The sequence below is a fragment of the Aplysia californica genome, unplaced genomic scaffold (genome assembly GCF_000002075.1).
Source record: "Aplysia californica isolate F4 #8 unplaced genomic scaffold, AplCal3.0 scaffold00210, whole genome shotgun sequence".
Lineage (NCBI taxonomy): Eukaryota > Metazoa > Mollusca > Gastropoda > Aplysiida > Aplysiidae > Aplysia > Aplysia californica.
In genome coordinates, this window is record NW_004797480.1 from 18,453 (window position 1) to 33,342 (window position 14,890).

The 14,890-nt window shown below is 38.7% G+C and overlaps 1 protein-coding gene across 3 annotated transcripts; it reads left to right on the forward strand.

The window, feature by feature from the left end:
* Positions 1-1,793: 1,793 nt before the first annotated feature.
* On the forward strand, positions 1,794-10,461 carry LOC101848436 (N-acyl-phosphatidylethanolamine-hydrolyzing phospholipase D). Of its 3 annotated transcripts, none has more exons than XM_035970020.1 (8): positions 1,794-2,480; positions 2,570-2,756; positions 3,223-3,524; positions 4,224-4,413; positions 5,438-5,586; positions 6,580-6,697; positions 7,478-7,610; positions 10,082-10,461. In XM_035970020.1, the coding sequence occupies exons 2-7, from the start codon at positions 2,589-2,591 to the stop codon at positions 7,580-7,582; spliced, it is 1,032 nt and encodes a 343-aa protein (XP_035825913.1). In that variant the 5' UTR covers positions 1,794-2,480; positions 2,570-2,588; the 3' UTR covers positions 7,583-7,610; positions 10,082-10,461. The 3 variants fall into 3 exon arrangements, with proteins under 3 accessions (XP_035825913.1, XP_005099391.1, XP_005099390.1); XM_005099334.2 differs by having other exon boundaries at positions 1,794-1,998; XM_005099333.2 differs by having other exon boundaries at positions 1,794-1,961.
* The last annotated feature ends 4,429 nt before the right edge of the window (positions 10,462-14,890 follow it).

Below are 14,890 nucleotides of genomic sequence, written 5' to 3' on the forward strand. Positions count from 1 at the left end.
AATTTATCTGATCTGAATATATGAAGGCTTGTCTATATGACCAAGGTTTCAGCCATTGCAGTCTCTTTCGGAGCCTTTAGAGTTTGTCCAGAGACTCTGCACTTCATGAACCCAGAACAACAAAATTCCATGTCAGCTTCTGAAGTCACGGTCACTTTTGAGATTTTCTGTCCCTGTTGTTTTAAGCAAGAAAAATTCTGAAATTACGCAAAATGAGCCAAAAAATGTGAAATTATGCGAATCTGTTAATTTTAACAAAGTAAGATAAAGAAAAATAATCAGAAATTATGAAAAAAAGGATCAAATTTTGCTAAATTATGCGGGGTGCATAAAACCACAGGGACCGGATTTTTTAGGTCAGAGGTTTCACACACTTTCTATATAATATCTCTCTCAAATAAAGCAGTGAATTGTCACGGTTTTCACTTGGGGGGGGGGAGGTGATGAAGGAATAAGAGTTTTAACTTGTTTGAATATGATGAAGATGAATTAACTCTGTAGTGTCAAGCTAGTTAGTTAGTGCAGAAGAGACAAGATCTCAGACACTTTCCGCGCCAGAAACTTGTTCTAGCGACACCAGGTAATGTGCATGAGATTTTTTAGGTCAGAGGTTTCACACACTTTCTATAATTATCTCTCTCAAATGAAGCAGTAAATTGACACGGTTTTCACTTGGGGGGGGGGGGGAGGAGGCGATGAAGGAATAAGAGTTCTAACTTGTTTGAATATGATGAATGAACACTGTAGTGTCAAGCTACATGTAGTTAGTACAGCAGAAGAGACAAGATCTCAGACACTTTCCGCGTCAGAAACTTGTTCTAGCGACACCTGGTACAGTAATGTGCACAAGTATGTTTGCTGGTGGAGTATTATAAAAATAGTATGGTTTGGAGTAGGCTACAGTGGAAACCATATATAACGGGCCCGATAATAACAGGGATTTTTTAATTCCCCGTTTTTTCCTCTTTGTCTCTATTTAAAGTTATCTGCAATAACAGGACCTCATCAGAGCCCAATCGGTTACAGCAGGGGAAAAGGCTTGTTAATAATGCGTTAAGAGTAAGACTAAGAGAGAGAAAACCAGTAATGGAGCAAGCCACACCACTGCAAGCAAATGCAGCAGGTGAAGCAAGAGAGGGCTCGGTGTGCTGCAGACTTCGATCTAGCCCTAAGGTTAGCGACACGTACGCGTAATGTGTTATATATGTACAGGCTTGACACATGGACAAAACCCCGGTTCGTGAGTACTTGTGACAAGGGAAACTACCCATGAATAAATACAGCTGGATTAGTCCACAAATGCTTACTTCCCTTGTATTTCTGATTTACCATGATCAGATCTAACATGACTTTTTCTCTAGTCTCACCATCCCTGTTATATCAGGTTTCAACTGTATAATGAAGATCCCATTCTTGTTTAGGAATGTCCTTTCTTGGGTAATCGTGTTTATATCTAGTGGAAAGCAATAGACTTAAATAGATTTTAAACTGAAAAACTGTGGTTGCGATTCCTAGTTGGATGTTGCGTCCTTTTTTTCTCCCGCCAACCAGATGGAAATTTGTACTTCACTTTTGGCATAGACTGAAATCTAAGATACTGAAGCGCTTTATTTCCCCAGTGGCAGCTAGTGGAAATAATTAAATAGCCAGTAGAAATAATTGAACTGGCGCTGTGTAAAATATAAAATAATTATTTCAGTGGTAAAATAGCGAAAAGGTTTTAATGCAAAACTGGTGATTCGACTTTACACTTTTTCATTTGTTGAAGAGCTCTACTAGATTTTATAAACAAACCAACGGGAATTTCCGGACTTGAAGGCCTGTCTTGTTGTTGTTGTTATCGATCCAGACTTGCGGACAGGATTATATTGTTGTCTTTCGAAGAACGGAGGCTGCCCAACTAGTCAATATTGTGGGGGAAAACTAAACAACAAAATAAAGCAGAACAGTCAGGCTCAACGGTACATGACATAATGACATTGAGTCATTGAGGAAATGGTTACGTAAAAGAAAAACGAGAGATGTCTGAATTACTGTTTGTGTCAGAAATGACAGTGTAGTAAAGACAGTAAAGTGTAAAATTAAAGTAGATCTGTCTAGATATCTAGATCTAGATCTATTAAAATCTTGATATACTTAGAGAAAGAAACCTGATTCAGTTTTTCATAAGTAAAACCTTGAGGTCTAATAGAACAAAATTATCATGCGAGGAGATAACAAAGACTAAGAGAAGTAAAGTTAAACAGAACACCAAACTCATAGATTATAGGCCTACTTTAAATTTCCTTTAAATTTATTAGGATTCCTCCCTTACAACGAAAATCCTGCTATAACGGACATTTCGTACCGGTCCCCTCCCTCTCGTTATAAATAGGATTCCAAAGTAACTTAGTAGGCTATTGATGAGTTGATATCGGCCTAGTTGGGGGAGTGAAAAAACTCAACCGTAAAGAAGTTCCGGACCTGAGAAAAAGATCAACGTAAGTCGTAATGTCACTTATCTTATGTTGTCGTGTAAACGATTTCAATGACAAGTACTGAATTGTTATTTTCTCTGTTTGAATTGTAGATTCCAGAGATATAATATAATGGCAGCATCTTCAGGACATGATTCTGACAGTGAAGAATTTTCCAAACCAATATTTCACAATGGACGATATCAAAACCCATGGAATACATGGCGTAAACCTACAGTGGGTGGACTTTTAAAATTCATCGTCACTCGCAAAGATCGCTCTGGGATCCCAAAGAAAGAGGTAGGCTAAAATTAGAAAAGTAGAAGCACCTTAAATTAGTTTAATTGTTAATTCATTGCTATTTTTTAAAACTTTTTAAGGTTTATGTGTTATATATGTTCTTCTTGTGTCACTTTGGTAAAATTTTTAGTTTGATTCAAATAGTTCCTTTGCTGACTTATTTACCTTTCATCTCTGCATTGTAGACTTTTGGAAATATAGAAGGTGTGTTCTAGCTCTGTGTGGACATGTATTATCTTCAGCAGTAAAAATAGTTCTAATAATAATGATCATAATAGAGATAGCATTTATTTGTGTAGCACACATTCAACAGCAAACTATGTACTTAAGAATATATATATATAAATATATTCCCAGCAGACCTGAAAGCGTTCTGAAACAATCTCAACTTCCTGGGAGGCCATAAGCCAACAGTGACATAATTAAGAAACAAAGATTTTAAAATGTTTTTTTTTCTGCTGTTCAGGTTTTAGATGAGACTCTACCAGTACTGAAACCAGATTTCTCAGTGTTTAATTCATCACCTGAGACTGGCATCAGGCACCTGTGGATCGGACACGCCTCCTCCTTGCTCCAGTTTGATGGCATCACTGTTTTAACTGACCCAATTTTCAGCGAGCGATGTTCCCCGACACAATGGTTCGGCACTAAGAGATTCCGTCCTGTGCCCTGCACTGTCGAAGAGTTGCCTCGTGTGGACTGTGTCGTTATCAGCCACAATCACTACGACCACCTCGACTACGGCACTGTCTCAGCTCTCAATGCAAAGTAAGTATGTAATCCTACAGGAAAACCCTGATCAGTGATAACACATATTTAACTTCATCGGACCGCAGAATTTCTGCCTCTTATAATGCAGATTTCCTATTTTGGGAAGTTGCAATGCACAGAATAAAGAGGGGGGGGGATGGGGATTTGAATTCCTATTGTGGTAACTAGAATTTTGTGTGAAACGGAGTGATAAAACATCCCAACAGAAAGACTGAGGGCTTACCTAGGCTGAGAGGCATAGAACGTTCTAACACAAAGACTAAGAATACTGAGATACTTGGTGAAACTTAATCTCACACAAAATTGAACTAATGTCTTTTTCATGTGAAAGCAAAACACCCAACTGCTAAACCACTGACCATGGTATTATGCCAAAGAAGATGTAAATCATGTCTGTATTTTGTATTCTACATTTTCGGGGGGGGGGGTTAATTCCATCGATATCTCATAGGTGCTCAACATGATGATAATAATGAATATGGATTCCACTGTAAAAAAAAAAAATTCTCAATGCATCTAATTTTGATAGACAAAGACCTAAACTTTAGCTAAAAACAAGGAATAGAAAACATCCACCACATGGTCAGGCAAAAATGCCAATTTTCTATTTTTCTGATGCTAGTTTTGTGAACAACTAATTCAAACTGAAGCACCAAAATCTTATTTTTGTATTCATGAAGAGTGTCGTGTTGACAGATTTGGTGTGGGGCTGCAGTGGTTTGTGCCGATGGGCCTGAAGCAGTGGATGTCGCAGAGCGGCTGTCAGAACGTGGTGGAGCTTTCTTGGTGGGAGGAGCATGTGTATCCCGGGCCCGATGGGGATGTGAGGTTTGTGTGTACGCCGAGCCAGCACTGGAGCAAGAGGACGGCCATCGACGACAATAAGGTGAAACATTATAGTTAGTTGTAATACATTAGCCTTAATCATCATCATCATCATTGCCTTTCTCACCCTGCACCACGGGCAAACACCTTCCACCTTTCTCTATCCTGGGCTAGCCTCTTGATGTTATTCCATGTCTTCCCACTTTTCTGTACATCGATTTCTGTGATTCTTCTCCAGGTTCCACGCGGTCTTCCCCTTGACGCAGTCCTTCATTGTTCCTGCTGAATATTAGTTAATAAAATGTCGGAAATTAGGAAATCTTTGTCTTTTCCTGCAGGGATAACAAAGGTAGCATTTCTCTTTCTGTGGGTCGTGTGGGTGGGGGGGGGGGGGGATTTCTTGCCTTAGTTGAACAGATATATATGAACAGATATATATAATAATAATGTATAATATTAATATTATATATATGTAGAGTCATTTAAGATAATGCTATAGAAATCACTTCAGACGCAAGTCTTGAACTAGTTTTCTTTTATTGTTTTCTGTGAACCAAATTTTCTTATTTGTGTGATATCACGGTGAACTCAAGCTCTCGTCAAATTAGTTAAATAGAAAAACACTGCATTTTTCTGCCCACTGGACCATTTTTTTGTATCGATTTTTAAAATTTTGGGCACAACGCCTTTTTATGTCCATTTAAAACACATTCCTGCATGTTTACCGAAAAAATAATTTATCAAAGGCACAAGAAAGTGTAAATTTGCAGTTTCTAAAGACACCACTGCTTTGGGAGTCACCAAACTTTGGCGGCCATTTACTCGCTAATATTACCTTTGACATCAGGTGACCATCCCCAGCTTCAATATCTAATCATTTGTCTTTTTTTTTCAAGATAATTTTTTTCCCCCTCAATGCAATGCAATTAAACAGGCTCTCAGATTATACCAATAACTCAATATACCCCATAAAAATGATGAGCGCCTGATTCCACCACATCGTGACAAATCTCTGTCTTTTTAAAATTTTGTCTTTCAATTCACGAAGCCGCAGTAGCACCGTGTTCCTTTTCACCAATCTACAGACCCTGTGGGCGAGCTGGTGCATTCTGGGTCACAAACACAAGTTCCATTTTGTTGGAGACTCGGGCTACTGTGAAGCCTTCAAACAGATTGGGAAACGCTATGGCCCCTTCCACTTATCCACGATTCCTATTGGTGCATACTGTCCCAGGTGACTGTCTTATTACACCCGCTCACCAGCCTAACCTTTTAACAACAACAAAATGTGACCCAGCATGGAGGACTGGGATTATTGCGTGTAGGCTGTAATTATAATATCTATAGTAATGACAGTCAGTGGATAAATTATAAATAACTACGGGTATCTAAGAACAGTTAACAGTATGCACATAGCGAACACGCACACATAGTAAAACATTTAGGGGCCAATATGGTGTCCTCTGCAGCCCCCCAGACTCAACTCTAGGTAAGGAGACCTCCTTTCCCCCCCAACTTCTTTCTCTCTATCTCTCTTTCATGTTCCACCTTGCTCATGTGCCAATTGTCTTTTCTAACTTCAAGTCGTCTAAAAATGCTCCACTTTCAACTTTCTGCCATTAATATCTCTTTGTACAAAGCCAAGGTAGAGTAGGTGAAAGTTGAACTTTCAGGTGCAGGGGATGAAAGGCACTACTACAGCAGATTTTGTTATCCTCTTTGTTGAGCATACAGAGTTTAGAGTTTGTTATGTTTAGAGGATTTTAAAAATTCAACACCCCCTCCTCCCCCCCCCCCCCCCGGGCAGTGCCACTGACTGTAGTGTCTTTAGGACATTCCCAGAGGGGTGACATTTCTGGTTCATGCACAGTAGAATTGTAAATGGGCTGATTCATGTCACGCTCATAACTGTGCCTGATTTACAACAGGGAACTGCTGCTTTTTCTTTCCTGATCCTTACTATTGTCATTTTCCTCTACTTCTTTTGTATGTTTGTCACTCTCTTGTGACCTGCTATTTCAGGGGTGCCTTGATAGTCGAAGCAGACTTTGTGCTGTTGAAGCTAGAGAAGTGAGCAGAGTTAGTCTGATTCCCTGTAAAGACTTCTCTGTTGACACCCACCCCTTGGCGCTCTTATGACCTTATGCAGTTGCGAGTGCCGTAAAACCCTCTACTACTAAAATTCAAGTCCTTGTTTTTCTAACGGACATTGCAATCATTTCCACAGGGATTTTCTGTCCCCCCAGCACGTGGACCCAGAACATGCGGTGGACATCCACGTTGACCTCCAGTCCCAGACGTCCATCGGCATCCATTGGGGAACCTTCAAGATGCTCTCGTGTGAGGTGAGTAGTGAGCCTTCACCTCTTTGTTTGTTGAGGACAGAGGGACTACGATTCGGTGTGCTCTGTTTCTGTATCTTGCTACGGTTCACCTCAAGATTCTGGGGTCTATAACAATACAATTGTAAAATTAAGGTGTTTTGTTTCATCCTCACAAGCTTCTTATTCGTGGAATTTTCTGTCTTGGGACCAAATCATCATCATCATCATTAAGTGTGGGTGGTTGGCGGGTGCTCTGGTGTGGTTTGCTTCTTCTTTCCTATCAACTATGTATCTTCCTTATCTCCCCTTCTTCTTTTTCTATGTTTGTTACTCTCTTGTAACACCTCTAATCTTCTGGCGCTCATATGACCTTATGCAGTTGGGAGCACCGTAAAACCTCTACTAAAACAAAACATCATTAAGTGCCCTCCATCCCGAGGTGGTGTAATAGGTTGTTGTTGTTGTTGTTTTCAAATCCCTTTAGCTGCGAGCATTTCGCTCTTGGCAGCGCAATGCCTCCCTCAAGTAACCACATGTCCTTGTCATGTCCTGGTCAGCACCAGAGGTGTAATAGATAGTCTAGTGGTTAGCAGACCATTTGATGTGTAGTCCTGATATTGCGGATTGGAGGGTTCAAGTCTCAGCTCAGCTTTTTACATGAATTTTCTCATTCAGCTTGGTCTTATCGGAGATGAAAATTGAATCTAATAAAGGTCCAGTCTCTTAAATAACCTTAGAGTAGAGTGTTGCAAAGAGCGCTAAACCTATTCAATTTCACACATTTTTTTTCAATCCCTTCAGCATTACTTAGAGCCTCGAGAAAAAGTGAAAGAAGAACTTGAGAAACGAGGACTGAGTCCAACTGCCTTTGTGACGGTCAGTCACGGCAAAATCCAAGTCTTCTAGTGAAACTGAGCAGTGAAAGCCCAGGCATGTGAGTGGGAAGAGTTAATTAAAACCACATTGTCTGTAACCTTCAGCCCGTTTCCTTGATGATTTTTACAATATGTGAGGCATCGTGGTAAAATCAGGCGCTCGTCAAAATAATGAAATTAAAGAAACAGGTATTTTTCCTTCAGTTTGGCAATTTTTATTGAATTTCTGTTTTTTGGCTCAACACTTTTTATGTCCATGTAAAATACATTTCCATTTGAATATATTTTACTGAAAAACGTTGATTAATGGCAAAAAATATGTCAGTTTTCAGTTGTCAGGGACTCTCAGGCTATAGAAGTTAGCAAACTTTAGCGGCCATTTTCTTGATAATTTTACCTCTGAAACCATGCTACCCCTACCTCCTTAAATGGCAAATATTTTAACTACTATTTAAGATAGATGGGCAAAAGAACAAGCTTTCAGATGGTACCAATAACTCCACATCCCCAAAAACTGAGGAGCGCCTGATTCCACCATGCCGTGACACATATAATTCTCTTTTTCTGTTGGTGTCCGTTATCCTCTTTTCATCCCTCTGTTTTTCCCTCTTTCCTCTCCATCCCCTCCCCCCCTCCCCCCATTTGTAGCAAAAGAAAGCTGTTGTTATGAAGTAAATGTCATCAGTACCAGTCAGCATTGCCTCTTCATGTATTTTACAGTTAATTTCCAAGGTAATCTTTAACCCTATCCGTACGTTGTGTTTTACTATCGTATCCATACGATGTGAGGAACTCTGTGCCACCACTTTCCAAAGAGGAAATTTACTCGTAAATCCGATCTGTACGCTTTGCATAGCAGTCTGTCAAAATGATTTTTTGAGAAATACTGAAAGTTGCAAAGAGATCTTCATGCTAAAAGTATTCTAAAATGTGAAGAATACAACCCCGGGGGTACAAAATGACCCTGAGGCATACGGATAGGGTTAAACTTGCACCAAAAGAAAAAAAGTTATTTTTAACCTCAAATTGCACAGAAGTGCTTTACTATTACAACATACAACCCTAACTGAAAGCAAAAGATTATGAGTCATAGTATGACAACCAATGAAATATTACAAGTCACTTTCCCTCCCTCAACGAGTCCACCATTGATTATTTTCACTCACCACACACCTCACACCTTGCTGGTCTTGTTACAATGTTTTCAAAACTTTACTTGATTACTTGATCCTGGGAACAACAACATCATAGCACTCCAGGCAGTGCCTTACGTGCTCCACTTCCCGCTCCAATATCCACTTCAGAGTCCATCTGCTGATCGTTCTGCTACATGTATTCATTTGGTTAATAGCCCGTCTTTCCGTCCTCGCTACCATGCTGGTTCTGCCACTTCCTCTGAAGACACCCAGTTCTTCAAGTCGTGAGATTGGCGCATAGTCATGCTCAATCTCCTCATCTTCAAGTGCGGTGGCAAGGGCCTTCATTTCAAAACATCTCTCAATATTTGTGAGGCAGCGTGGTGGAATCAGGCTCTCGTCAATTTTTGGGCATGTAGAGTTAATGGTATCATCTTAAAGCTTGTTCACTTGTCTTTATTTGGTTGAAAAAATATCCATTTATCTTGAATACAAGTCGAGATATTTGTGAATGAAGGAGGTGGGGGTCACCTGTTTTCAGAAATAAAATTAGTGAGAAAATGGCCGCCAAATATTAGTTATTCCTTTAGCTTAAGAGTCCGTGGTAACTGAAAATTTACGCTTTTTGTGCCTTTAATCAACGTTTTTCAGAAAAATCCGAACAGAAATGAGTTATTTAATGGGCATGAAAGGTGATGAACCAAAAAACAAAATTTTGATAAAAATTCGCAAACCTGCGAAAAAATGTAAGTTTGTTCACTTTAATTATTTTGACGAGTGCCTGATTCCACCACGCTGCCTCACATTTGGTACGTGGACTGTGCACTCTGACTAGTGTAGTTTGCAACAACTGTTCCTCAGTTGGCTCAGTCTGTTCAGATGTGTAAGGTATTTATAAGGTGTTATTTCACTTAACTGTATGTTATTGTTAGAACTTTGGTCATTTTAATTGTTTCAGCCCCCATCAACACAGTCTTCATCATGAAGGGGCAGGGCTGCTTCTTTTTCTTCTTTACATTCCCCTGCTAGAAAATTGATCTTTTGTGTGCTGCATGTAATGACAAAGCGGAGCTCTTAACAGTTCTTTCCTTTTTAAAAATCAAACTTAAGTATTCAATGATTTTGGAAGCCTATAAATTCTATAATTCTATATTTCTATATATATATTTCTAATTTATCCATTTTGGTGCTTTAACATAGTGTGGACTTCATTCTGGTAAATCAATTACGTAAAAAAGAAATTTGAAGAAAAAAAAATGTGTGTTTCATACCCAGTACTTGAATTTAATATATTGGGTGTTGCATTTTCAATTTTGCCCAAATCACTCTCATCTGTCTGCCAACTTAAATTGTTTGTTATTGTTTTGTTTTTGTTTGGTTTTTTTGTAACAAAGATCAAAGCAAGAACGAAGTAATTGACCTATATATGGACCCAGAGGACAGATAAACCTGAGTGAAGGAGACGGACTGCTTCAACACTGCCGCCAGTCAGGACCAGCCTCGGCTGAAACAGAGAGGGATACAACAACATCCCGCGGCCGGGAGGGATAAAACATCCCTTGACTGAGAGGGATAAAACGTCCCTTGACTGAGAGTGATACAACATCCCGCGGCCGGGAGGGATAAAACGTCCCTCGGCTGACTGAGAAGAAAACAACAACATCCCACGGCCAGGAGGGATAAAACATCCCTCGGAAACAGATCTGTCACAACTGTGTGCACCAGGCCAGCTGTGTACTTAGTTTTATTTTAAGATGACTGTAAAAAAAAAAAACCAACTGAAAGTCTGAAAGGGGTGGTAGGTGGGGGAGGGGGGTGTTTATAATTTATCGGAATGGAATTGAGAAATTTTCTTATTCAAAAACCTCTTTTACAGCACCCCGGTAGGCTACTCAGTTTTTCTGATGTTTGGGCATGTAGAGTTGTTGGTATCATCTTAAAGCTTGTTCACTCGTCTCTATTTGGATGAAAAAATATCCATTTATCTTGAATACAAGTCAAGATATTTGCGAAGGAAGGAGGTGGGGGTCACCTGTTTTCAGAGGTAAAATTAGTGAGAAAATGGCCGCCAAAGATTAGTTATTTCCTTAGTTTACGAGTCCGAGGTAACTGAAAATTTACATTTTGTGCCCCTTTAATTAAGGTTTTTCAGAAAAATCCACCCAGAAATGAGTTCTTTAATGGGCATGTATTGAAAGGTGTTGGGACAAAAATCTAAAATTTGATAAAAATTCACAAACTTGCGGAATAATGCGCATTTCTTCACTTTGATTATTTTGACGAGAGCCTGATTCCACCACGCTGCCTCACATTTATGTTTTGTAATATTTGTATGTATGGTGACATGTCAGTGTAAGTTTTGTGATACAGAGTGTGGATATTATGCCTTTGCTTACTGTAAATATTATCGTGTATTAACATGTGAATTCTTAGCATACAAACTACAACAATAAAACCCTGTAAAAGATCTACAAAAGTTTGCATCTTAATTTTTCAAGCCTATTTTATGTACCATTCCCGTTCACACTGACCTACCTATGCCTTGAGCAGTTTGTAAAGCATCCCAGCTCCACTGTCTATCAAAAGTTATACAAGCAAGCTGTTGGTAGGGACACACCCTCTTTTACCCATAGAAGGTGAAAGATCTTGTCAGTATGTTAGAGTTTTTGCATCTATAAATGGCTGCTTGCACTGCATGCTTCCCAGGAAGTTGAGGTTGTTTCATGATGCTCTCAGGTCTGCTGGGGTAATAGTATAGATTGTGAAGCACATAGAGCTTGCTGTTGAGCAGGGATTAGCGCTATTCAAAAGCTATCCATCTATTATTTTACTCTGTACAGACCAGTTCGACGGATCTCCAACGAGATTATGATGGAGACTGTAAGCAGACAGACACTGGGATAGATTCTGAAGAGAGGGAGGGGGGGGGGTGAGCAGAGATGGACGTACTATTAATGTTATGGCACGGACAAAGGACCACGAAATAATGTCTCTATGCGGACAACTCCGATTGTCCATAACAGGTTAAGCAGAAAATTCCAGGATGACTCTTGTTGTTTTTGGAAGCGTAAGTGTTAAATATCGCAAACACATTTCTGTCTTCCTTTTTAAAAATACAGTATATGCCGTTTTTACAACTTTACAGGAAAGCCAAAAAACTTATGCCGTTACAAAGAAAACAATTGCTTTAAATATAATGGGAAGTAATTATCAAAATTGTATTCTTAAGAACACTAATATCAGATTTTCACAAAAAGTTGGTTTTCTTGGGAGCAACACTCAGTTCTTCGGCTCTCGTGTAAAATTGTAATATAATCTATATATACTGCACTTTTTTAAATGACAGCAGATTTCTTGTGGTGATATGTGCCAGTAACTACAGCAGCCTCTGACAACTAGATTATTCCTCTCTTTCACTTCAGCGTGAAGAGCAAAAGTATAACTATGACTGTGACTACTGTGAGTCTGTGAGGTGCCACAGGAAAATCCATCGCATGTCGCTAACCCTGGAGCTGAGACATTGCCGAATAAACTGAAAAGTTATAAAGAAAGATTTTTGGTAGAAAATGAGATCTGTGCATAATTAAAACTTCAACATCTTTTGATTTACAAGTTCTAAAATTTAATACATACTTGAAAAACAGCTAGAAATAATGTATTTTTAGGGGATGATTTTCTAACATCACCTGTGCTAGGGAAAATGAAAAGTCTCAACTTCAAACCAAGATTTCTCACAACTGGGCATAAGGGGGGAGGGGGTTTCTAACTTGGAATGTTTTTATATATATATATATATATATATATATATATATATATATATATATATATATATATCTCATCTTCTAAAAATATCATAATTCAAATCAGTAACCTTATATTTACTTTGGAGATAATGTACTTTAAAAGCATCGTGCAACAAGTCTATCTTTTAAATTGCTTCTTTTGAAACATGTGACCGATTTTCCACGGCGCCTCACAAATGGTTTCATTCAAGCTTACTGAGAAGATCAAGGGGAAGACCGTGTGGAACCTGGAGAAGAATCACAGAAATTGATGTACAGAAGAAAAGTGAAAAGACATGGAATAACATCAAGAGGCTAGCCCAGGATAGAGAAAGGTGGAAAGTGTTTGTTGGTGGTGCAGGGTGAGAAAGGCAATGACGAGGATGATGAAGCTTACTGCGAAAGGAAGAAAGCAAACACACTCGACATGCTACTCACGTACACACTCTCTAATCGCATACTCTGACACTCACACATGATGCTGATAATTATAAAAAGTTTATTCACCAAATCCATTTCAATAAATTTGATTTGCATTATAATTGTAGACAGGAAAAAAAAGTACTTTACAGAAAACTGAATACTGAAAACAATAGATGTTTGATTGGAAAAAAAGGGGCAAACCACACCTGAGCACCAACAACAATTACCCACTTTGTGAAACTGAAAGTGGAATAAACACAAGCTTTAGAATTACTAACATCCTTACAAACTCAATCCCCCTTTTTCGGTCAAATTCAGCTTTCCAAAAGTTTCTAAACTACCGGTATCTTAACCCTCTCAGCCCCAAGCGCATGTATTTTCAGCAGAGCTTGTACCTCCCACCATCCCAAGAGTGTATATTCTCAGTTTCGGGAGGTACCAATTTTGCGCATTTTTCTAAATTAGCGAACCTAATTAAACTGTAATTTTCATAATATTCATTCATTTACCCTTGAACACTGTTCTATGTTATTTATTACCTAAACCTCATTACAAAGATACTAGATCACTTTATAGAATGCATGCCAGTTTCTCTGAAATACCGCTGTGTTGGCTGGGACTGGGGTAAGGGAGTGCTCAAAAATGGCTGGGGCTGGAAGGGTTAAGAATGAAAACATTCTGGGCATGAATCGTATTTTTAATTTAAAAACGGAAGAGAAAAAATACAAATATACACATAGCCCACTACATGTAGATGAGAAATTTGATACCAAACCAGAATTTGATCAAACTGATTTTTTAAATTAAAAAAAGTAACCAACTACAAGACAAGCAGCAACACTTTACTTTAAAATCATTATTTAAAAAAACCAACATTGAATGCACAAGCACTGCAGACATTCGAAAACTTTTACTTTTAGTATGCACTGTGCCAGTGTCACTGTGAAATATGAAGAACGAGTTGAGTATTTTACAGTAGTGGCAAGGCTTCCAAAGTTACGCACGCACAGAGATCAACGACAGCTTAAGATGCAAACACTGAAAAGGGACTAGAGCAAATCACCAGTGTATCCCAGCTATAACAAAACTGCTGGGACCAACGCGATACCCCTGTTTTGTCCGAGTCCTGTTAGAGACGGGGATTATAATATTGTTACACATACACCGGAATTAACGATAAACAAATGGGATTGTGTTTATTACACAAAGATAACCCACTGCCAATCGATTATTAAATTATTTATTACTCCCATTTTTTTCACTGATATTTTTTTTTCCTTCTCACCTTTTATCTTTCTGTTTCCAGTGTCTTAACTCTTTGACTTCCAGTGACTGTTTGCTCTAGCCACTGAACCAGTACTGTTTTGCCGAGTGGCAGCAGTAACCGGCCGATAAGAATGCGATAGTAGTTTACTTCCAAGTCAAATAAACACCGAAATGACACGGTAGGTTAAGGTATTGCTAGTATTCTATACAAATAGACGTTACATTTTCTCACTCCTGGGGGGAGAGGGGGTCTGTTTAATTGGTTGGTTGACAGTTTGGAGGAAAAAAAGCGATGTTTTCAAGCGTGCATTGTTTCAGTTTGTGGCTGTGGGTTAACCAATTCCAAAGCTCAGATGATTGCACACAAAAAAAGAAATTAATTTACAAATAATTATTTCTTTACAATGAAGAGTGACATGCACATTCAGAAGTGAATGCACATTGAATAAATTGCACATGAAAACAATTTCGCACTGTTTTACATTTTCACTTCTTTTGGTAATTCACAAATCTGACATATTTTATTGCACTGTTTTTTGTTTTTTTTAATCCTGTGTGTATCATTGCCATTAATTATAAATACAATTTGATTAATATTTTGGGCCAGCAGTCTAGTTGAGTTGAGTTTTAGTAAGAGTTTTACGACACTTGCAACACAATTAGGTCATATAACTTAAAAGTGCCGGGCCAGCTGTAAAAGATCTACAAAAGTTTGCATCTTAATTTTTCAAG

Coding starts and splice junctions, on each gene's coding strand:
- LOC101848436 (XM_035970020.1), top strand. CDS start 2,589: ATGGCAGCATCTTCAGGACATGATTCTGACAGTGAAGAATTTTCCAAA. Junction 4,414..5,437: donor CGGCCATCGACGACAATAAG/GTGAAACATTAT, acceptor ACCAATCTACAG/ACCCTGTGGGCGAGCTGGTG. Junction 6,698..7,477: donor TCAAGATGCTCTCGTGTGAG/GTGAGTAGTGAG, acceptor CAATCCCTTCAG/CATTACTTAGAGCCTCGAGA.